General features: G+C 46.4%; 1 protein-coding gene and 1 long non-coding RNA gene across 2 annotated transcripts; one reads left to right on the forward strand and one right to left on the reverse strand.

Moving 5' to 3' along the window:
* Nucleotides 1-5,496: 5,496 nt before the first annotated feature.
* Nucleotides 5,497-8,501, forward strand: LOC129383334 (uncharacterized). Its single transcript, XR_008611208.2, has 2 exons — nucleotides 5,497-5,872; nucleotides 7,924-8,501. It is a non-coding gene; the product is annotated as an uncharacterized lncRNA (long non-coding RNA).
* A 3,485-nt stretch (nucleotides 8,502-11,986) lies between these two features.
* LOC126525629 (uncharacterized) lies at nucleotides 11,987-22,893 on the reverse strand. Its single transcript, XM_055067773.2, has 4 exons — nucleotides 21,176-22,893; nucleotides 20,385-20,631; nucleotides 14,065-14,176; nucleotides 11,987-12,346 (listed from the first exon to the last, which is right to left on the reverse strand). Exons 1-4 carry the CDS (start codon nucleotides 22,727-22,729, stop codon nucleotides 12,250-12,252), a joined length of 2,010 nt encoding a protein of 669 aa, XP_054923748.1. The 5' UTR covers nucleotides 22,730-22,893; the 3' UTR covers nucleotides 11,987-12,249.
* Nucleotides 22,894-24,584: the final 1,691 nt, after the last annotated feature.

Below are 24,584 nucleotides of genomic sequence, written 5' to 3' on the forward strand. Positions count from 1 at the left end.
TTAACAGCTACTAGACGCTGGGAAGTTGGGAACTTCTGATTAACTGATTTTGGCTCGAAATCCTAATTTACTAACAAGGTACTGATTTTTGGGCGAGTTTCCAATTCGACTTATCCAGTACCTTGCTTAAGGTCAGAGCATTCTAGCTTACGTAGACCTCTCAGCCTTTGCTGCAATAAGTTCTCCTCTTGTTAAAAGCCAACTGGAATGAAATTTCACTTTCGCGAAATTGGTTATAAATAGGTGGCATATACCACTGAAGCAATCTTGGCAAAGCTCCGGGACCGGTAATTGTCTCATTTTCCTAATAGCAGCACCTAAGCTGACGACGCGTTCACATGGTGCTTAGCCGATATGACACAAGTCACAGCACGTTGCCTCTGGGCTTTTACAGCGTAAGCTGTTATGGGCTCATTGCAATAGCCGTTTCAGTTGGCGATGTTATCCGCCGCCGGTGTACGTCGCAGCTATCGCCGGGAACGAGAAAAAATACGGCCAGTTACCACCGAGATCGCACTCGGGCCCACTACACGGGAGCCAGCTACTCTACCACTCAGACACGCCAGCGCTTTTTGTTTCTTTACTACACAGTAAACAAAAGTACAAATATATTACAGAGCGAACATCGTAGTTTGCATAAATTACATACACCATGAGCCACGCCAGCGCTCGCTTGCTTGCAGCGGAAACATTCACTATAAACGCGTGTTAGCACGCGAGGAGACACGCGATGTGGCATGCGTGAAGCGTAGCGTCGATACGTGCATACTTTGCGTTGCAGTTGCATATTATTCCCACCATTGCCACTCTTTGGTCATTGCAGCTAACCTTTTGAGACAATTCAAATTCTCATTTGCGCTGGTAAAGCGATAAATGAAAGCAAGTTTACCGCGAGTTTGGGCGAAACGACACTTTGCTCGCACCTTTTTCCACAGTACGTAGGACCTGCACAATTTTACTGCGATAGCAATTATATGGACACTCCAGGCGCATTTCTGCCATCGGCGTCGGCGTCGCCGTAGTGTTCCGTATAACGTCCAAGGGTGTTAGCATCGTCGCCGCGCACCGCATGCTCTATGGCGAGTGAAAGTGTGCAAAGGTGAGCCGACGACAGTGGCTCGACCTTGCGCGCGCAAAGGAAGAAATCGGGGAGGAAGAGCGCCGTCTGCCGTCGTGCGTAAGGCGCCGGGAGGAGGGGAGCGAGAGGGGGCGTTCTACTTTGGCGGCGACTGCGTATGGCCAGGCCGCGCGGGCTTTATCTTGAAAGCGATCTGCGATGGGGACAGAGCCGAATGGTGATATCTTCGAGTGTGCTGTGTTCTCACCATTTAGTTCGCGTTGAAGTCAGAGGCAGTACGAAGGTCAATTCGCTCGCTGCTGCTGCCACGCTTCCTCACTCCATCGTTTTGACAGCAACTGTGTCGCGGTCATCAAGTGAGATGTATTTATGTTTGCTTGTGCACGCGTAACACCATGATTGTTAGTTCAATTAGTAAGCGAACGTTTATAAGTTAATACGGCCAATAAAACTACTATCCTTACTTCGTATAGCTGTCCACTGATTTTCTATCGCAATCGAGGCTTCGCCTTCCGGAAGAAACTGCGAGTTTTTTGTCACTTCCTATTTTTGCTAAGTACATTAAAACACTCCGTGTTTTATTTGCATTTTCGACATTATCCACGTGCCTCATTATTCTCATGACCCATATGCACTATCAGCACTTTGAACATTAAACCAGATCTCGTTCATTTCGAAGTGCTCTGCACTTACCCTTCGCTTTATTTCCATCAGGTTACCAAATATCAGGCTTGGTTCTGGCCCAGGTATGCCCATATCCTTGAAGTACGAAAACTTCCTTTTGCGCCATCTGCAAATGAAGAGGAAGACAAGAAAATTGGGCTGAATCCATCTCACGATGAATGTTGATGTTAATGCGATTGGAATGGAGCAAAGTAGCGACCCAACGTGATTCCACCACACAGCAGCATCGTGTTCCAGGAGTATGTGCTGCCGAGCTACTCACTCGCGCTTCCCTCTGGATCATCATCATCATCAGCCTGGTTACGCCCACTGCAGGGTAAAGGCCTCTCCGATATTTCTCCAACTACCTCGGTCATGTACTAATTGTGGCCATGTCGTCCCGGCAAACTTCTTAATCTCATCCGCCCACCTAACTTTCTGCCGCCCCCTGCTACGCTTCCCTTCCCTTGGAATCCAGTCCGTAACCCTTAATGTCCATCGGTTATCTTCCCTCCTCATTACATGTCCTGCCCATGCCCATTTCTTTTTCTTGATTTCAACTAAGATGTCATTAACTCGCGTTTGTTCCCTCACCCAATCTGCTCCTTTCTTATCCCTTAACGTTACACCCATCATTCTTCTTTCCATAGCTGGTTGCGTCGTCCTCAATTTAAGTAGAACCCTTTTCGTAAGCCTCCAGGTTTCTACCCCGTACGTGAGTAATGGTAAGACACAGCTGTTTACACTTTTCTCTTGAGGGATAATGGCAACCTGCTGTTCATGATCTGAGAATGCCTGTCAAACGCACCCCAGCCCATTCTTATTCTTCTGATTATTTTAGTCTCCTGATCCGGATCCGCGGTCACTACCTGCCCTAAGTAGATGTATTCCCTTACCACTTCCAGTGCCTCGCTACCTATCGTAAACTGTTGTTCTCTACCGAGACTGTTAAACATTACCTTAGTTTTCTGCAGATTAATTTTTAGACTCACCCTTCGGCTTTGCCTCTCCAGGTCAGTGAGCATGCATTGCAGTTCGTCCCCTGAGTTACTAAGCAAGGCACTATCATCAGCGAATCGCAAGTTACTAAGGTATTCTCCATCAACTCTTATCCCCAATTCTCCCCAATCCAGGTCTCTGAATACCTCCTGTAAACACGCTGTGAATAGCATTGGAGAGATCGTATCTCCCTGTCTGACGCCTTTCTTTATTGGGATTTTGTTGCTTTCTTTATGGAGGACTACGGTGGCTGTGGAGCCGCTATAGATATCTTTCAGTATTTTTACATACGGCTCGTCTACACCCTGATTCCGCAATGCCTCCATGACTGCTGAGGTTTCGACTGAATCAAACGCTTTCTCGTGATCAATGAAAGCTATATATAAGGTTGGTTATATTCCGCACATTTTTCTATCACCTGATTGATAGTGTGAATATGGTCTATTGTTCCGTAGCCTTTACGGAATCCTGCCTGGTCCTTTGGTTGACGGAAGTCTAAGGTGTTCCTGATTCTATTTGCAATTGCCTTAGTAAATACTTTGTAGGCAACGGACAGTAAGCTGATCGGTCTATAATTTTTCAAGTCTTTGGAGTACCCTTTCTTATGGATTAGGATTATGTTAGCGTTTTTCCAAGATTCCGGTACGCTCGAAGTCATGAGGCATTGCGTATACAGGGTGGCCAGTTTCTCTAGGACAATCTGCCCACCATCCTTCAACAAATCTGCTGTTACCTGATCCTCCCCAGCTGCCTTCCCCTTTTGCATAGCTCCCAAGGCTTTCTTTACTTCTTCCGGCGTTACCTGTGGAATTTCGAATTCCTCTAGACTACTCTCTCTTCCATTATAATCGTGGGTGCCACTGGTACTTTATAAATCTCTACAGAACTCCTCAGCCACTTGAACTATCTCATCCATATTAGTAATGACATTGCCGGCTTTGTCTCTTAACGCATACATCTGATTCTTGCCAATTCCTAGTTTCTTCTTCACTGCTTTTAGGCTTCCTCCGTTCTTGAGAGCATGTTCAATTCTATCCATATTATACTTCCTTAGTTCAGCTGTCTTACGCTTGTTGATTAACTTCGAAAGTTCTGCCAGTTCTATTCTAGCTGTAGGGTTAGAGGCCTTCATACATTGGCGTTTCTTGATCAGACCTTTCGTCTCCTGCGATAGCTTACTGGTATCCTGTCTAACGGAGTTACCACCGACTTCTACTGCACACTCCTTAATGATGCCTACAAGATTGTCGTTCATTGCTTCAACACTAAGGTCCTCTTCCTGAGTTAAAGCCTAATACCTGTTCTGTAGTTTGATCCGGAATTCCTCTAGTTTCCCTCTTACCGCTAACTCATTGTTTGGCTTCTTGTGTACCAGTTTCTTTCGTTCCCTCCTCAAGTCTAGGCTAATTCGAGTTCTTACCATCCTGTGGTCACTGCAGCGTACCTTGCCGAGCACGTCTACATCTTGAATGATGTCAGGGTTCGCGCAGAGTATGAAGTCGATTTCATTTCTAGTCTCACCATTCGGGCTCCTCCACGTCCACTTTCGGCTAACCCGCTTGCGGAAAAAGGTATTCATTATACGCATATTATTCTGTTCTGCAAACTCTACTAATAATTCTCCTCTGCTATTCCTAGAGCCTATGCCATATTCCCCCACTGACTTGTCTCCAGCCTGCTTCTTGCCTACCCTGGCATTGAAGTCGCCCATCAGTATAGTGTATTTTGTTTTGACTTTACCCATCGCCGATTCTACGTCTTCATAAAAGCTTTCGACTTCCTGGTCATCATGACTAGATGTAGGAGCGTAGACCTGTACAACCTTCATTTTGTACCTCTTATTAAGTTTCACAACAAGACATGCCACCCTCTCGTTAATGCTATAGAATTTCTGTATGTTACCAGCTATATTCTTATTAATCAGGAATCCGACTCCTAGTTCTCGTCTCTCCGCTAAGCCCCGGTAGCACAGGACGTGCCCGCTTTTCAGCACTGTATGTGCTTCTTTTGGCCTCCTAACTTCACTGAGCCCTATTATATCCCATTTACTGCCCTCTAATTCCTCCAATAGCACTGCTAGACTCGCCTCACTAGATAACGTTCTAGCGTTAAACGTTGCCAGGTTCATATTCCAATGGCGGCCTGTCCGGAGACCTTGGAAACCGTTCGTTATTTGCTCAGGCTACGCCACGCCGCCGTTATCGCCGGGATCAGTGCGTCGACGCGACGAATGATAAGAGAAGAAGAACAGGAAATAAAGTGAAACAGAATGGGTAAACATAAGATGAAGTGGATCGTTACAAACTACGGCCCATAGAGGGCGAATTTGCCGCGCAAGGCGAGCACGTCAGAAGTCAGGCTCAATTTCATAAAAGCGCAACGCGTTGTCATCATATGCGAGGTTGCCGGGGTCGTTTACTGTGGTTTCCTTCTGCAGCCTGGAGCTGTATTTTGTAACGATTCTTTTCAAGCAAATATCTTCATTTTTTTCCCCGTCCATTGCACTGAGTCGTCGATGCCAAGGTTTACGGTGGCGCTGTTTCGTGTAAGCCAACAACAGAAAGGGGGGGGGGGGGGGGATCAGAAACGAAAAGAATCTGCCTACATATTATACGGTTCAGAGACGGTATTTTCTCATCGATAGTCACGTCCAACTCTGCAATAATAATTTTTTGGTCGAAGTGAAATAAAAAAATAATCTAAACAATCTGGAGCACGCTGAGTCGTCACATGCCGCAAACTGAGAGTCCCTGCGAGCCTGCATGTATACGAGCTATACTGCTCCGCTCTCACAGCTTCAAACGCAGTTCAGGGGAAATTGCGTTACTTTAAAGAACGCTTTGGAGAAATTCTAACTAAAGAAACGCTTGTTTACTTCATTTTCACAAATACCCACGCCCTTCACATTCGAATAAAACATCTGCGCTATTCTTCACCCGTTTATTTAGGTATACGGGCGTTTTATATTACAGGCCGCTTTATAAGAAAAGCCGTTCGGCTGAACAGTTTGCTCTGGCAAGGGCCTCTTTCGTGTTCCCCCAATTTCGCACTCGTGATTTCAAGGACCAAGGAAAGTAAGAAATTTTCCTCCACGAAGCGTGAAGACTAGTGCCGAGTTCGCCAATAGAAACGGTACAAAGCAATGCTTCTCTCTCCTCTCGTCTCCTTTTTTTCTTTCTTTTTTTTTGTGGGAAAGTGTGCTGCGATGTTCACAGAATACAAAACGCAACAAACAGAGCATGATGCCAATTGTTAAACTGCTTGCGCAAGGAATTCTGCTTAATATTACATTACGCAGGAATCGGGTTTTGAAAAAATAGAGCTTGTTGTGTATATAAACTGTTCTAAGAAAAAAAATTAATGCCGAATGCGAAAGGAACTGTAATCGTTTCCAGTGAATCGCAGGTGGCCCCTCGCGTATTACCGGAGGTTTGTAAACGTGCCATACGCTCAAAGTTGTATTGATTGACTGTCTGTTACGACTTATTACCGGCTGATACTAACGAAAAGAAAAATAAATAGCGAAGATTTGCGTAAGTGTTCCTGTGAACTTACTACCGATTTGTCGTACTTTTGTCATATTTATTCTGTCATGTTTATTGTTATATATAGTCTCCAAAAGCGTTCTTTTCTTAGAATACTAACGTATCTATACTCAGCCTGTGTATTTTTGTTGCACATATCTAATTTATTGTATTTGTACCACCTGACCCTTAGCAAATGCCCCAGAGCCTCTATGGGCCATTACTAGACATTTATACAGCCGTTTAACTCGTTTAGATTTTTTTGGTTGCGCTTAGGAAATGGGAATGCCGGCAGTATTTCCTGGGGCACTCCGTCTTGAAGAAGGCGTGCGGCTTGTTGCTCAAATTTCCACGGCAGCATTTCGGCGAATGTTTCTTAGGAAGTTTTGAGAGGCGCGCAGCTTGCAGGCGGCTGTCGAACCTACTTCTACTATAGTGCAATGTACCTATAACGCTGACAGGTTTCCGAGCTTGAAAATTAGTATTATATATATCTGGATATACAGATATATATGGTTACATAAGAAAATTAAATTCCGGAACTTTACGTGCCCAACCGCTATCTGATTATGAGAGTTACGATTATGATATGATTATGAGATTATGACCGCCTGGTGTTCTTTAACGCGCAGCTAATGCACTTCACACGGGCGGTCTTGCACTTCTCTATAGAAATGCAGCCGCTACGGCGAGGATTTAGTCCCACGCCTTCGGACTTAGCGGCACAACAACAAAGCCACACTACCGTTGGCTACTAAGCCATCACGGCGGGTATGTCTAGATAACTATATACCTATACTCCTAGATATAAATGCATATCTAGACACACACAGAGACAGAAGAGCAGATAGATAGATAGATAGATAGATAGATAGATAGATAGATAGATAGATAGATAGATAGATAGATAGATAGATAGATAGATAGATAGATAGATAGATAGATAGATAGATAGATAGATAGATAGATAGATAGATAGATAGATAGATAGATAGATAGATAGATAGATAGATAGATAGATAGATAGATAGATAGATAGATAGATAGATAGATAGATAGATAGATAGATAGATAGATAGATAGATAGATAGATAGATAGATAGATAGATAGATAGATAGATAGATAGATAGATAGATAGATAGATAGATAGATAGATAGATAGATAGATAGATAGATAGATAGATAGATAGATAGATAGATAGATAGATAGATAGATAGATAGATAGATAGATAGATAGATAGATAGATAGATAGATAGATAGATAGATAGATAGATAGATAGATAGATAGATAGATAGATAGATAGATAGATAGATAGATAGATAGATAGATAGATAGATAGATAGATAGATAGATAGATAGATAGATAGATAGATAGATAGATAGATAGATAGATAGATAGATAGATAGATAGATAGATAGATAGATAGATAGATAGATAGATAGATAGATAGATAGATAGATAGATAGATAGATAGATAGATAGATAGATAGATAGATAGATAGATAGATAGATAGATAGATAGCGTCAAAAGTTTCCACAGAGTGAAATTCACGTAACCCACGTTTTCTTACCGTCCCTAGAGATGTGTCATCCTTCTCCACCAGTCCTCGAGCCTGCTCTCATCTGCCTCTTGCGCATTAATCGCTGCTTTCAGTGGACCAACGTCGGGGCACGCACGGCCGACACACCGCAATGCGGGGCACGCCTCGCCGAAGATGCCCGCTGTCCGTGGTCGCCTCCGCTCGGCTCGCAGTGGTGACCGGCAGCCTGCTGGCGATTTCCACGGTCACGTGTTGCACGACCAAAGAGTGCGAAAACGAGTGCTTCGGGCGCGGCGCCAAGCAGGCCTGGTGCAACGGGATGTTCTGCATCTGCGACATCGACTTCCGTTTTCCCGAGATGAAAAGCCCGCCTCCCTTCATTAGCCCTGTCGATGTGGTCAGAGCAGGGGACGCTTACAGCAATAAACCGACGGCGATCGACTGGATCGTGAAAGAATAGTGCTTGCAAGAAAGGGGTGGGACATTTGCCGCCGACGCCGTAACCCCCTCGCTCAATGCGCACACATGGGGCTGTGTTTTGCAATGGTTCTTTTCCTTTTTCCAGTCTTCTTCGCCTTCGTGGTTAGCACTCTTGAAGCCAGGTCTTCGATATCGCCATTATCGGCTACTCGCTGCGATGGGCGATAAAAAAATAAATAGCATCGAAGGAAACGAATCCTTCCGCACTTAATACGGCTGATAAAATAGCAATTCTATTCCTTTTCGTTTTTCGTCAGTGGTCAGAATGGTGCGCTCCGCCCACCTTATCACGAGTTATCATGGCCTGTTCCTGGGTAGAAAATGAAGCCATAAGATACTCGGCATACACAAGGTGGTCTCCTTTCAACACTCGCCAAGCGCAATGCTCTTCAAACAAGGTACGTAATAGGGCAGAACCGGCGTATTCAAGATTGCACCCATCTTTGGAACTACGTAAAGTGCAACAAAAAGATGAAATAGATAGGAATGACAGCACAAGGCGCGTACTCGCAATTGAATAATTTATTGGACAAACTTCCCATATGTACACATAGAAATAAGTGATCGCGCATTCGGAGCAAATCGTCGGACGTGGCGAGGGTTTTCTTCCTACCGCATACCCATATGAGATGCAGTTTGTTCTCTTGAGTAAAGTCCGAGCATTTCTAATGGGCTGGTCTTGAGGTGAAGGATTCCTGCTTCACAGCCGAAATCCCGCAGCAATTGCAGGGCCCGAGTATAGCGTAGGCTTATGCTGGCGATCGATCGGGCAATGTAACGCGAGATCAATAATAACACGAAATTGCGCTTCCACGAGACTCTCGTGTGCACGACGTACGTATACACAAGCGCGCACCGGCCGACCTCTACTGTAGAATAAAAACCTGCATCGACTATGTGCAGCTACTCAACTTTATCAACTTCGCGAAGAGGCGGTAGCTTCGCTCCTCGGCAGCAGTAGCAACTGCGGTTCAACGACCGATTCAAGGACCGTGGCCCCCAAGATCTCAACGAAGCGCACCGGTGCAATCTCGGAGGCCACGCAATAACGCTTCGTGGTAGCTCCCATGGTTAGGGGCGTGCGAATATTAGCGAATTACGAATAGCGAAACGAATGGTGTCCTATTCGATTCGGTCTTAGAATCGAATGTCATCTTTAGTAAATGCGAATATTTGTCGAATACTTTTTGAATACTTCAAAATGTCACCTGTACCCAAATAAACATAAAATCGTAGTAAAAGCACGGTAAGTTTTCACCCCCGCGGGCGTAGTATCGACATACAACATGAGAACTTGTGTAGTAGTGCAAGCTACGTCACTCAGGTAGCCATACTTAAGCTGTACAGCGATCATTCGCCCCCTCTGGAGAGCTCTGCGCATGCGAAGAAACTACTTGTTCACTCCTAATGCTACATTTGTGCCTTTAATAAACAATGCTTCAACTGTGTAATGGCAGAAGCTTGCTAATTTTAAGATTGCTGGGATGTGAACGTCATTTCATATCAGTTGGTATAACGGCCGTTTACTATTCGGAAACTATTCGAGAAGTTTTCGATATTCGATTCGATTTGATTCGATTCTGGCACTATTCGATTTGTATTCTATTCAGTCTCGAAATCACTTTTCGCACACACCTACCGATGGTGGTTCCGAAAGCATTGCTTAGAGCTGCACACACGGCAACGTATGTTCATGGAGCAAATAAAAATATTTCGCAATTTGCGTGATGTATAGTCCTCTGAAGGAAACTATCAATTCCTTTTTTTGCATACCCTGGTCTAAAGAACTGTACACAAGAGAAAGCAGATGCACGTATAACAGGCAAGCATCCGAAGTAGCTGTCATATATAGTATACTTGCATGACATCTAGCTGCAAAAATACCAAAATGGTTATCGCAGTTTTTGAAGCATGAGGAGCGATAGCTCGGCTAAACTTGAGTACAGATCTTTGGGCTGTAGTTGGTTCGATGCAGTAGTTGAGGTCATGGCTCGGAATTGTCACGGACAAGAAAGACGACAGGACGTGCGCTAAAACAAATAAAAAGTAGCCTTCAACGCACATGCAAACACCAGCATTTTCCAGATAGGAAATCTCTCCTCACTTCAGAGTAATCGACGGGGCGTTGACACAGTTAGCACCCTCTTTTGCAATCAACCTTGCTTGGTCAATTTCCCGCCTATCCTTATCCGTATTTCTATGCATGATGGAACAATCTCTAAACAGCGGTTCGTACCCACGACCGTCACGGTGCACTTAAACATGCCCATCTAGATAACAGTTCAGTTTTTGCCGGCGCTCCCTTAATCTGTCACTGAGCTTCCCTATCGGTCTGCCCTATGCGCACTTTGCCGCACGAGAATGGGTAGCGTTAAACGACGCCTTGTGCGCGGGGCACAAAGGGGCACTGGTGCTTCTTTGCGGATTCTCGCCGAGTCTTTCCACACGGATCGGTAGCCTTGGGTATGCTCGATAGCTTTTTGTGGAGCTGAAAATACGACACCCCCTTCCACCTTACGGGTCCCTTTCTTTAAACCATTATTTATTAATCACATTTCTTCAATATAACCTTTCTCAATAACCTTTCTTTATTCATTACATCTCTTCACCTTGCGGGCTTCCGCAGAGCTATTACGTCAAAATCCTGCCTTTGCTTCGAGTTGATAAATTCGACTTCGCCCTGCCGTCTGCTAGAGCCGCCTGGTTAGCTCGGATGGTAGAGCGGCTGTCCCGGAAAGGCGGTGATCCCGGGTTCTAGTCCCGGACCAGGACGAACTTTTCTTCAGCTGCGAGGCTTTTTCTTTCGAGGAACCCGCATGGGTTTCCTCTGTAGCACTCAGCTGCGTTTGGGTGGATGTCTCATTTTCCCTTTATTAATTCTTTGAACCACGTGACACCCCATGCGTCTAAGGCACAGCTACCTTCTTTTTGGTTTCGCGTGCACGTGCCACCCGGTTTCCTTAGCGTTTTCAGCGCATTTCCCGCCACTGACAGAAGTACGTGGACAGGGCAGCCTGCGCCCCGCTGTGCTTATTGACGCGGCTTAGAAAATAGATCCGGGCGCCTCTTTATTTTGCTTACTTAACAAAACAAGGGAGCTAATTAGAATACTATAGACTCATATCGCTATGGCTCAGACTCTGATTGTTTTGTGAGTAGTCGGCTCAAAACAAAGGATTAATCAGGACATGGTTGCACACGTGCTACGCCTGATTAATCCTCTCATTCTTCAGGTTATAAGCTTGAGTGAATTACTTATAGTCACATATTACTCGAGTGTTCGGCATCGAAAGAGAGTGAGGAGCTCTTGTTGTGCCAGTCCCGAAATGCCGGTTTCGCTGTATGTCGGAGTTAAGCTGATGCTCGTAAACAACGTCACATGGTGTGCACTCTTTTCATAAATGTTGGTTTTATTCATTGTTTCTTTTTTACTTAAGTTATCCTGAAGTGTCCTTTTTTTGTGCTTTTAATGTACGCATGGCGCGAGAACTTCGACCTTAGGCTTATTCCTGGACACTTCAAATAAACGATTGATTATTATTTGCCAATATGCAATGAGTGCGACGCTGAAGAGAAGCAAGTCCATGGCCGGACCATAAAGTCGGCTCGACAAGGCAGACAGACGGACACAGCAAACCCTGCTTCGAATGCGTAATTTAAGTTCGCAGTGAAATGAAGAATGTGAAAGCAGCCAGCAAAAAATATCATTTATTAACAGGAACAAGCAGACTGGTTGACCCCTGAAAAGATTGATTTGGTCAACAGCTCCACAGTTACGGGAAACGTTCCGCTTGGCGGTCTTACCCACACGCGAAGTACGGGGAAAGTGGAAAGCATATAATTACTCATTGGAAATTCTGTAAACGGTCATCTTTATTTATTTATTTATTTGTCTATTCGTAGTTCCATTTACAGCCTTGGTGAACAAATTGGCCTCCTTGTAGCCAATGCTTCCGGGTTCAAATGCCTCCACAGATGAGTATTGGACAGCAGCTTGGAAATGCTTCAAGTGATGCCTCGAGTTCGCAGTTTTGAGGGACCTGAAAATCCCCGCATCTGCAAAAGAAAAAAAAAAGCAAGGATGTGACTTCTCTTTCTTCCTTTTTTACTGTTCCAAACGCCCCCTTTTTGAAAATCTTAATTACAGAATGTGTTCTTTCATTGACTTGATTACGTAAGGAGACCTCTGTACTATCAAACGCTTCCGGACTTGTTACATTCGGAAAGAGGCCTCCTACTGGATTGTATGTCTAACTAAATTCCTGCCCTAGAGACTGGATGTCTAAATAAATTCCTGCCCCAAGGTATTTTTATGAGGTGCTGAGGGTTCCTTAAACCTTTGTTCGCATTAAATGATTCGAGATATTTCTTTCCACCTAAGCCTTAATAACTCAGTGCATTCAGAATGTATCAGAATGTAGCCAATTAGAAAAGCACGCTTTCGGGAATTCTCTTGCAAGGTGCGTTTCTTACAGCGCGAAGCTCATACAAAGCGCGCACCTGTCGCTAGGCATGCCCGTGATCACCCATCACGTGAGGCTAGTCACTGTCAGCGAAAACAATGCCCTTCGTTTGGCGACTCCATGTAAGAAAGATACGTCAGTTATATTGATCTCGCCCTGATTTGGTTGAACGGCGAACTAAAGCCAACGCAAGGCGAAGTGGCTTTAGTTCGTATGATCTGTGTTCAGTTCTGCATGAACCCAACATAGAATTAATACAAGGAAAGAAGGACGATAAATTAAATACGCCCTAATTAAATTAACTGAAATGTTGTATTACTGATGATAAGGTAAGTGAAAGTGTAAAAGAACACAACTTGCCTCCAGTGGGTGCCGAACCCTAACCTCCGCCTGACACGTGCAATGCTCTTTGTCTGTGGGTACCAAAGCTGGTGCTGGGAGTGTTAGCCAGCGCCACCCACTGATAACTCCAAGATCGCAATGACGATCTCGAAGGCCACACATATTTGCATCGCAGGTGTCCGATCGCAGGCGTAAGCTACCTCAAAGGCATCGAGACCCACCAGAATCGAGACCTTCGCTACGTAATGAGGGTGAAGAACCAGGCGCAACCGAGGGACTCAATTTATTGTTAATGACGCTCACGGGCAGCTTCATCGTCTGTTCGCTTCATACAGTTAACAAAATCAAAATTGGTTCTAATCATTCTTCCTGTTTCATTCTGGAAATACGTTCCATCTACGACTTCCTCGAATTAAACATGGGGGATTTGAGACAAAGAAGAAAGATTTAATGGCCAAAAATAATTGTGGCAGCCGTATTGCAAGAAACTGCCAGTAGGCAAATAATTTATTTAGCAACATTTTAATGATTAACCTTGATCAGTAAAACCATGAAGACATTAATCGGCTCGTATATTGCGTTTACGGAATTGAAGCCGGTTAGTTTTGAATGTATAAGTCCACTTTGTGTAAAATCATGAAACATGCATTAATTTTATGATATCCATCAAAAAACAACCGTTGCTGGCGTGAGGACTCCAGCTAAACAGAAATGCCTTGAACATTGATCGAATTGTATGCCGCAATTGCAATGCATGCGCCACAGTTACAGGCGAGAAAGTCAGATAGTGAAGTTCAATTCACCAAACAGCTTGTTGTCGACCGTCGCGCATCTTGTGACTTCTGCTACGTCTACGCATTCTTGCTGGCACCACCTTATCTCAAACCCTTAATTTTAGTGGCTAAAGGCGATTGACGTTAAAACACGCCGTATGCAACACTATTCGCAACCGCATACAGAGCAGCCAACCTTTGAATGGTAAGCGTGAAGTTTTCAGCGTCGCATGTCCAGGCCTCACAAGGCTCTTTCATCAAGTTCAACGTGGTTGGTTCCAGCATCAGCCCACCGTACGAACATTTTCCTGGAAAAGAAACACCAAGAGTTGACCTGTATTCATAACGTCAGCATCGAATTCACATTATACGATTATTCACCGAAATATAAGTTCTGTTTAAACCAAATTCATTTTCCACAACAAAGTGGAGTATTTTTACGCTGTCTCGAAATCCAACACAATGTCCTTACGCTGTCCTCAAGAGAGAGAGAGAGAGACAGAGACATTTAATAGTGCGAAAGGGAAGAGGTCAGCCTAAAAGATACATGCCTCTGACTTGCTTCTACACGCTAAACATTGTAACACCTTTATAGATGTATAAAGGCTGTTTGGTTGTCCCACGGCTAACACCCTCACGTTTGAGGGGCAAGATGGAATAATTGGTAGGGACCAATGAAATTTTCTTGTTTGTCGACTTTATATGACAAATAAAAAGATGATGATAGCTGCGATAGATGACACGAAAAGTGCCCTAAATAAACTTTGAAAGCTATGACTGTTAAATTCTCTTGTGAGATATTTCTGTGCATTTAAAGTGGTCAGAATTATAACAGTTTTCGACTACGCCTTTTGTCACCGCACGTGCAGTTGGAGCTGTCTGTCTGTCTGTGGAATACATGTTTTAGAGCCCTAAAGGTAAAGGTGTTACCCATCAGACAAGCCAACACCCTTGAGGGTGTACAAATATTAGAGTGTAGTTAGAAAAGTGAAGAAGGCGGTCTAAAGGACATATGCTCCTGCCTTGGTACTCCACTTGTAGGAAAGGGGAAAACGGAAAGATAGGAACATAAGAGGTATAAGACGGTAAAGAGTGAAGGTGAAACACATTTCTGATGTCACACACATGCGGTAACAAAGCTTAAAGCAATGGAGAGTAGCAAACAAGGTACCTACAGCCTGCAGTACTTGCACTGCTGTTTTAGCCACAAGTGCGTGTAAACCAACAAGTAGCTGCAAGGCGCTAATTATATGCTTTAGCATCGTCGTGACGTGACAGTTCAACACTGAGCTCTCGCTTGTCTGTCGTCGTTCTTACTGAGGTTCGAAGCTGCAGGAGGAACTCGCAGGCCTAGTCTGCTGCTGTTTACACGAGGCTGAGCTTTCAGAATCGAAAGACTATCTTTAGCCTTTGCTCAAGTTTGTGCAAGCCTCTAGGCTGCAGATCTGTTGGTACTTGCGACAAAACTCACGTGGAAAGTTCCTGAGGTCATCTGTGATTCACACCTTCATAACATAAGGAGCCTACTACGCAGTTAATTAAGTTCGTTCCTTTGCCGAGCTCCAAAAGACGAATCATAGATGTCGTTATGTCGAATCAGAGATGCGAGATTTCGTACCAGAAAACAACTGAGCGCACTAGTTTACCGCTAGGTGGTAAGTTAATGCGGTCAGAATCTATCGCGTCAAGGAAAAATTAAATCGAAGAATTAGGTAGCCTTACGTAGCGAACTGCTCATGATGTCGTTCCCGCGTGACGGGCGTATCATTCCCATAACAATCACAAACCAAAACAATATATAACATTGGAAGTGCCAATAACGATCACGAGAAAACCAATTATGTTTTGCAATTTGAATGCGGATATGAAAATTCAGTCCAACGAACAAAATACAATGAAATATCATACAGTTATACAAATCACTATTACAAAGTGAGGAACTGTCATGTGCTTAGACGACATCGGCTGAACCTAGTAAATGTGACATGTTCTCTGAAGGCAAACGCATACATTTGGGGTATTAGGTATCTGGTAATAGAGCATGAGAAAACAAAGTTAGTACGGGCTCAGTTTAGCGTCCCTGAGAATTTTCAGGGTCCGTGCAGACAAGCGAGCTTTATCGACAAAAGCATATACAGCGCCTTGAACTGAACTGCTACATTTTACTACATTTTATGTCTGTATAACTTTACTGCAAGTTGAATACAAATGAACAGCGTACAATGCGCATATCACAACTAACCTTGCAGCGACACTTAATTCGCTCCAAATAAAGCATTTCTATCTATGTCACAAGGCTGGCTGTTTTAGACTTTTCAGTCGCCGTGCCGTTGCGCTGCTGAGCGCAAGGTCCCGGGTTCGATTCCCCGCCACGGTGAGCTCATTCCGATGGAGGGCAGAAATCCAAAGAAAGCTCTCTCTTACTTACATTAAAGTGCACGTTTAAAAACGGACGAATTTAATACAGAGTTTCCTCATGTCTTGTAACTCGAAGACAGCGTGTTGCTTTGAAAAGTTAATTCCTACAATTTGTACGTGTTAAAATTTGGCGCGCCACGGTGTTCAGCGCGTCGTCCTATAGTATTCTACAAGAGATCGACGGAGTTGAGTTGAGTGGTTGTAGGCTACTGGTGTGATTAGCCTTGCAGTTGCTGCCGGAAATTGCTCCACCGTATCGACACTTAAATAAATCACATAAATCAGTCACAGACCTCACAATTACAAATATTCACTTCTAAGGTCACGCCATGGGGAGGTCAAATCCGTGTCCTGCAGGTAATTTAAAAGAAGGCGAGAAACCTCCTTCCTACACAACTGGTTTCCGCGCGGGAAAACAATGTCCTGAAGGGAACTGTGAGGAACTCCTGTATTCTTGAGGGACCCGAATAACACACTCCTGTCCGCGTTATACAGAGTACAGCACATAAGGTAATGTTCTATGATCGACGGACTCTGTATTGCGGCACATCGCTGTAGTTCTTACCGCCGATGACTCCGACGTCTTTGACTTCGATTATGGGCATCGGGCCGGGAAACGGGGGCTGGGGCTCGCCCGTCTCCGGCGGCTTCGGAGTCACGGTGTCCAGGGCGTATACACCGACGAATACGAGAACCATGGCGAGCACGCTGGACATCATTTTTTTAGAGGAATTACCCGCGGACCAGAACTGGGAGGAGACGTTCGAAGCCGAGCCTTTACTCCGCGAGCGAATGCATCAACCGCTCAGAGAAGCAAACTCGATGGCGTCTTCCAAGTCCCCAGCTCATTACCGCCAGGAAGTTGAAGACCGCGTCGTCCGCAACAATCTACCCCAAGTACGTATATCCGGCTTCACTGCTCTAACAAGGCGACCTCGAGATACACTTAAGCTTGTTGCAAGGCACAATATGGCTAAAACAAAGGAAATCAAAGGTCACTGCTGCTGTCGTAGATGTTGTTCTTGTTATCTTGCTTTTGTTTTAGTGGCTTCGCCTTAATTAAGAGCAGCCTTCGTTATTACGCTGGTAAGCACACCCTGTTGTATTCGAACATGGCTCACGAATTGCCAGTCACTGTGCGTGTCTATAGAGCACTCGGGCAGCTACCCGAGCAGAGTGGAAACTCTTGCTATTAGAAGTTTAGCTGCTTTTAAAGCGAAGCTTTCTTTGTGAGCCCTCCAGGATTTTCTTGACCATGGCTGCTGGATGCTGCTGCTGTGTCTTGACGAATAGCTAATACACATAAAAAAAAGCGAAAACGGTGCTCTAGCCATTAAGCCCGCGATCGAACGTTCCTTTCTTCGTTATTACAGGGAGGCAAAACCGTGTAGCACTTACACTAAAGACACCACAAGTCAATAATCGGGCAAACTTAAACACGAATCAAGGAGGTCAAACCAGTCAGGAGGTTCCGACCGTAACGCTCGTGTATCCAGCGTATTTGAATGATTCCTTCCTGGGAGATGTTCTTCGTTGCTCCTGTGGCCCGGCATGCCTGTCCATCGTTCTTGCCACTCAGCGCAATGGCCACGACCGCAAGTGCACTTCTGTCGTGCCAAAGCAAACTATAGATCGTTGAGATTAATCGCCGCGTGTATGTCACATTGCGTATATAGTACGGGTGCTCGGGAATGCACGTCCGTTTCACGCTACGCTAACACACATTCACCGCTTCACGAGAGCTTCGCTTCACGTATAGACTCCAAGATGCGAGTTGGATCTGCGTAATTTTTTTTCCACGTAAATGATTCAGATATGTGCATCGAAATGAAGATTCATTTCATCGGTCCGACAGAAGCGATTCATGTGTACGGGTTCTTTATCCAAAAATTCCCTCAGAACTTAGATATCAGCGTGTACTTTTCAAGAACGTCGGCGCTCCATTGAGTTCAAGAACGTCGGCGCTCCAAAACCTGCATCAAAAAACACTCAATGTGTCCAAGGCAACTTAGGAACGACATCAGAAATGTCGCTGTTCCCGGAATGCTGGTAGCCTAATTCGTACTGAAACCGTGTGCGCAAACTGCGCTACAGTCTGTATACGATATATCCGCACTACGCTGCCATAAAATTTTGTTGCAAGTCAGCACGTCGTCTTGTCTTGTTCTTCCGCAATCCTCTGCTTGCCCTCTTCTATTCAGTTCCCGCAGTTTCCTGCGGCAGCGGCGGCGCGTGTTTATTTTAGGCCGAGGGATGATCAAACTCTCCTACAAATGTACCGTGAAGTAACGGCCAGAAGCGAAAGTCATAATGCACGCGTTTCGACCAGAGTAACGGCGTCTGAAAGGCAGAGAATTGTCGTCCATCCGACTGTAGCAAGACGCTACAAAGAAAAGCTACGATTGAAGAGTGACCGCTACGGAAAAGCGTTGGCCCATGACGGTTCGATCGCCTGACCACAACAAATTTTTCTTCACCTACGAAGCTTTCTCTCTGGGATACCCGCATGCGGTTTCCTTTATAGCTTCGTGCCACAGTTGGGGAAAGTGGCACTTTATTTCCTTTCATGAACCTTATATACACCACCTAAATTGCGGGTTACCGCGCAGGACTGCGTTTATCGGCGTGCATGGCTGAACGGTCGTCATTTCGGTTTGCATATTTTCAATTTATCCTCAATTAGAAAGAAAGGGGAGGGGCCAGCGGGCTGTTGGCGGCTTCTTTCTATAGAACGTCACCTGTGAACGGGACAGCAAGTCGGGCTCATTCGCGGGATCATCCTCGCCTTTATTTATAAGCCCCCCGCCCCCCGCACAGCTCTCTGCGATTGACGTTACGAAACACACAACGAACCGTGTCGTTTTGCGTGCATGGTCAGGCAGTGGCATCCTCGAACATGACATTAAAGATCACGCGCGATTCATTTATCTTTTTTTTTTTTACCAACTCATCCGAGGTTCCCAATCTCGCCGGCCTCACTCCGAAGATTTCTCTTCGATAGCAAAAGTATTAACGCGCAATATCGAACCACGCAGGGACGCAGGAGTCCATGTCCTTAAATAGCCGGTGGCCCACAAGCCCTGTTCATTCTCTTCCGGCTCTGCCGTCGCACATATCTAGGTCCACTGACGGGCGATCATATCGTACATCTCGCGCTCTTTGTAGTGGTTGGCTGCGTTTATCTGAAACACGTTTTTCATATCCGGGGTTCTTATCAGATTAGTGATGGCGAGCAGCACCTTGTCCGCGCCGGCGAGGAGGGGAGGGGTGTAGATTTCGGTTGCTAAAATTAAATTATGGGGTTTTAAGTGCCAAAACCACAACCTGATTATAAGGCACGCCGTAGTTAAGGCCTCCGGATTAATCTTGATCATCTGGAGTTCTTTAATGTGCACCTAAATCAAAGTACACTGGTGTTTTTGCATTTCGCACCCATCGAAATGCGACCGTCGTGGCCGGGATTTGATCCCGCGACCTCTTTGGTAGCTAGCTTATCTGCACGACCAGTCCAGAGATAAGCGCGGAACGCCTCATTTATATCGCATTCAGTTGGTTCATTTACGGGCTTTCACGATATAAAACAACAGCTTGTCTAGAACAGACATCAATATACATTTTATGTATTATTCATTTAATTGCCGGCAGGCTCGAGGGCATGAGTTGCTCTCGGAGTAATAATTTGTCACACTGCTGATTACGTATCGAAATCATTCAGGGCGGAGAATGAAGCCTATTTACCTCGAAAGTCACTTATCACATGCACATATCAAATACACATCATAATTTCACTTTCATTTGCCTCGAAACGATGAGTTGTAGAGTCAAGTGCAAGTTTATTTCTTGGGCATCAATTCAAACATTCCACTTTCCAAAAATTTCCCCCGAAACACATGGGACAGCGCGATAAACGTGACGGCGGACAGTAGCCTACACGGCTCACTCAATTACGCGAGTTGCCGAATCTCGGAGGCCACGTTTTCGGAACCTTTCGTTTATCGCATAGCGCTCGAGTCAGCTGCAGCGCCACTGCACTGCATTACAAAATGATGTTCGCAGTGTACGCCCAGCCCAGCCGAACTCCTGCAGTCCACTAATTACCGGACGTCGCGTGCGACGTTGTCCACTCGCGGGCGATTATTTCGTACATGTCGGGCTCCTCCTTGTAGTAGAGGGCCGCGTACTCGTTGACTGCGTTTTGCAGATCCGGCGTCCGCATCAGGCAACAAATGGAGAGCAGCACTTGGTCCATTCTCATCTGCGGCGACCAGTTCCATAGCAGGATGTCGAGGGAGATGTGACCGTCGGTGCTCACGTTGGGATGGTAGATTTTGGTCACGAACGTGACCTACGCAGGAGGCAAAATGTGAAACGATTTATTTTCATCTGGGTTTGGACGTCTCTTCGTGTTCAAGAACCATTCACAGCTTTACAGAACATGCTTGAGAATAATCTGCACAATAAGCGGCTCGTACCAGCAAGCTATGGATGTATAATCTTTTTATTATTATTATAACGACAACTCCCATACACGCAAATGTTTACGACATAGCCCGATAGCTTTCTCACCACCCGTTCGCCCATACCATGCTTACACCTAAAAGATCCTTTACACAATCTATACTTTAGCATGGTACGCACATTTCCCGCCAGCCTATTACCTCTAAACATTACAAGTTCATGATTCAATTGCCCCTGTAACGACGTTATTGACATTCTACTCGAATATTTCACGTCTATACAGCCTATTATATACATCTACATATACATATAGATATATAGCATATTATATACATCTACATATACATATAGATATTATGTGCATCTATGACTTTACGTCGACCTATCGTCGACGTCTGTCTACGCCTAGTAGTATATATATCGCACGGTACCTTGGGTGGACTATTCGGATAGTCATCGGGGAAAGTAATCGCCAGGCGGAAGAGCCCTCCTTCATAAGGCGTTCCCTCGGGACCCACTATGACGGCGCGCCATTTGAACAGATCGTCGGAATCCACGGGGGCGGCCGAGCAATACGGCGGCGGGTCACGGACAACGTCCTCCAGTTCCTCGAGGATACGTTTGATAGCCGCCGATTTCCTCACCGACGGTGCCGATGTTGCGGGAGCGTGTTGCGCCTTCGAAGAGCTAGGCCGTGAGGCATGCCCGTCGTAGCAGGATGCAGTAGCAACTGGTCGCGAAACACCGGGCTCCGTACTCCTGGCCGCCGTCATTCCACTGGGCCCCGCAGTGTCAAGGTCCGTCGCACTGGGAGGCGTCGTCCCACGGCCAGGCTTGGTTGCGGAACCGGCTGTAGCTGCGGGCGTCGACGCACCTGTGGCTCTTGTAGACACGGTCTCAGCAGCTCCGAACACCGCTTCGACCGTCGCCGCCCTTACCGCGCCACCGGAATCGGCGGCACTACGCGCCGCCCCCACGTCGTTCTTCGGGTTTCCAGGATCCGCAGTTGCGGGACGCTTGGCGTCGCTAATTACCTTCGCGTCGTTGGGTCCTGTAACATTAAATACCTTAGGAGTTGACGTGGGCCCGGCCAATGCTGCAGCACTCGTATGTGTAGGGTTGGGAGGCGTAGTGGCGCCAGATTTCACCGTGCCATAGTTCCTAGCGGAACTCTTCCCGTGGCTTGGTGCCTTCGCAGCGGTAGGTTCCGTGGGGCTTTTCATCGTTACACCGTTGAGTGTCTTTTGACCTGTGGCGCTCGGACCAGAAGTGTCGGAAGATGTCACGTGAGATGTTACGGTAGGAGGCGTTGTGCTGGTTGGAGGCGTCACCACTCCGCTCGGTGTCGCGCCGGGGGGTGACTCTTCGGGAGTGGTCGTGCTGGGAGTTGTTAAGCCAGGAGGGGTAACGACGGGAGAGATTACGCGGTTAGCTGCTCCCTCAGCGACGACACCAACACCGACGGGCGCCGTCGCGGCATCGACGTTAGCTGTAGCGTCAGGACCTTTAGCTCCTCCCGACGTCACCGTAGCGGTGGTTATCTGGCCAGCGCCCGGCGTCTTGACAGGGCTAGCTTTCCCAGAATGCGCAGGTCCCGGCCGCTCAGCGCACTGCGCTTTCACAATGCCCCGATCCGTAGCCTCGGGTGTCGGGGCGCCGGCGACTGGAGCCCTTGTCGTCGTCGGAAGGCTCGTCGACGTAGCACCAGTAGGCCCATCGGTAGCGACGTCGTCTGTAGCTCTGTGGACCTTCATCGCACTGCCAGGACTCGAGTTGTTGGGCCCTGTGGCAGCGCGGTGTTCCGGGGTGCCTGGCTGTTGAACAGTGGGCGCAGGCGCATCGCTGGCCTGCGTGGTTCCGGCATCCTTAGCGCCTCCGGCTCTCTCTCCCCTAGACGCCATCGGGGTGCTTGCAGGCCCGGTCGGGCTTGCCATCTTAGTTGGTTGTCCTGGGGTCGGGCCTTCGTTGCTGCTTGGCGTCGCCATTTCGGTTCTTCTACTTCTTCTTCGCTCTTTAGTCTTTAGTATTTTCCATACGATGCTCAGGATACGATGCTATACCCACGCGTTGCTCACGCCAAAAGTAGATATGCGTGCAGGTGAACAATATATCGCATTCTGCGCAGTCGCTGACGTATACGCGTACGAATTCAAACCCCGAAAGTGGTAGAAAGGAGGATAGATTTTTAAAAATCCGAGGACACCTAAGCACTTCTTATTCAAGGAGAATGACACGAACACACAGGGACGAGAAAGAAAAGCACGAACAAGCGCAGACTAGTAACAGTATTTTGTTGGAAACACACGCGCACGCACACACACACGAGTATATATACTCTGGCCCAGTGACGTGCAGAAAGTTACCGTATTTTCGCGATTCTAAGCATCCCCCGATTCTAAGCACCCCCCTCTATCCTCGCGAAAAAATTCGGAAAAAAGTTTGCAAGCGAATCTAAGCACCCCCCTATTTGTTAGGAAGCGCGCGTAGCCAAGGCCGCCAAGCGTGCTTGCTCACTCTGTCATCGAGCCGGAGCCGTCGGAGTCCCGAGGTGGCACGGCGTCCGCGGCGCGAGTACGCCGTACAGCCGGACTGTACGGATGTATGGCGAAAGCTGCAGAAAGCGTCCCCATCAACCATCGCAAATTGGATTTCGGACGCTTGGAAGCGGGTCCAAGTGGACGTTGTGGTCAAATCATTTAAGAACTGCTCGACCACAAACCCCTTCAACGGAAGGGAAGACGACCTGCTGTGGGATACCGAGAGCGGCGGTTCAAGCGGTGCGACGAACTCGAGTGGCAGTGATAGTAACTGAGCATCCGACACAAGCGGTAGTTTCACTGTGTGCACCGATTTTTCTTTTGAATGTTTGCAAAATAAAATGTTATTTCTCGCACCCGTCTCGTCGTGATGTCGCAGCGAAAAGAGGGAGGGGGAGGGGTCATTCTAGATTTTTCGAATCTAAGCACCCCCCCCCCCCCCACACACACACACACACTTTGGGCATCGCGATCGTGAAAAAAAGGGGGTGCTTAGAACCGAGTAAATACGGTATGTTAGTGGCTAAATAATCAATCTCGAGCTCGTGCAGGCTCACCGGCGGCCTAGCAACGCACATGTCACCGGACTTATGAATAAAGAATGCTTCAGCTATCTCCCTCGCTGTCTTATCTTTGTGTCTTGACAGCACCTTGGTTTCTTTCAGCTACGGTTTGCACTTGCCTTCTTTGCAATGTAAGCACAAATTAGACGACGGCTGCGCTTTCAAAGAAGTTCTGTGACCAATTGATTTGTTATTCAAACGTCTTCCGGTTTGGCCGATGTACCACTTCCCGCAGGACAGCGGAATGTGACACACTACACCCTTTCCCCACTCAACCAAACTGTTGCGGTGTGTGGCATCACAGTCACTCCGCTTCTGTGTATCACCTGCAACTTTTCTTTCTACTGCTGCGCTGATGCGGCCCAACTTTTTTCTTGCAGAAAAGACAACATTTACACCGAAACGGTTACCCAACTTTTTCATGCGGTGAGACAAGGTGCGCAGATATGAAATATTGGCGACTGACGTTTCTTTAGCGTTAACCGCTCTGGTCACTACACCTTATTCTTCCAATCTTCCTCAGTAATCGTTCACTGAGAGAGGCCGGAGTACTTAACGGTTATAATTTGACTTCCTGAGCCTGTTGAGTTGATTAGAAAAAGCTTCAGTCATGTGATGGGGGCAAGAATTGCGCACCGCTGCTACTAAACAAGATGTGGCCATACCTTTCTTCACTAACTTCGATTGACTAGAGCAGAAATCCAGAATGGGCTTCACAGACCTCGGTGAATACGACCAAC

This window comes from Dermacentor andersoni, chromosome 8 (assembly GCF_023375885.2).
Source record: "Dermacentor andersoni chromosome 8, qqDerAnde1_hic_scaffold, whole genome shotgun sequence".
Taxonomy (NCBI): domain Eukaryota; kingdom Metazoa; phylum Arthropoda; class Arachnida; order Ixodida; family Ixodidae; genus Dermacentor; species Dermacentor andersoni.

Coding starts and splice junctions, on each gene's coding strand:
- LOC126525629 (XM_055067773.2), bottom strand. CDS start 22,729: ATGGCGACGCCAAGCAGCAACGAAGGCCCGACCCCAGGACAACCAACT. Junction 14,177..20,384: donor AACGTCGCACGCGACGTCCG/GTAATTAGTGGA, acceptor TTTCTTTTCCAG/GAAAATGTTCGTACGGTGGG. Junction 12,347..14,064: donor TTCACGCTTACCATTCAAAG/GTTGGCTGCTCT, acceptor TTTCTTTTGCAG/ATGCGGGGATTTTCAGGTCC.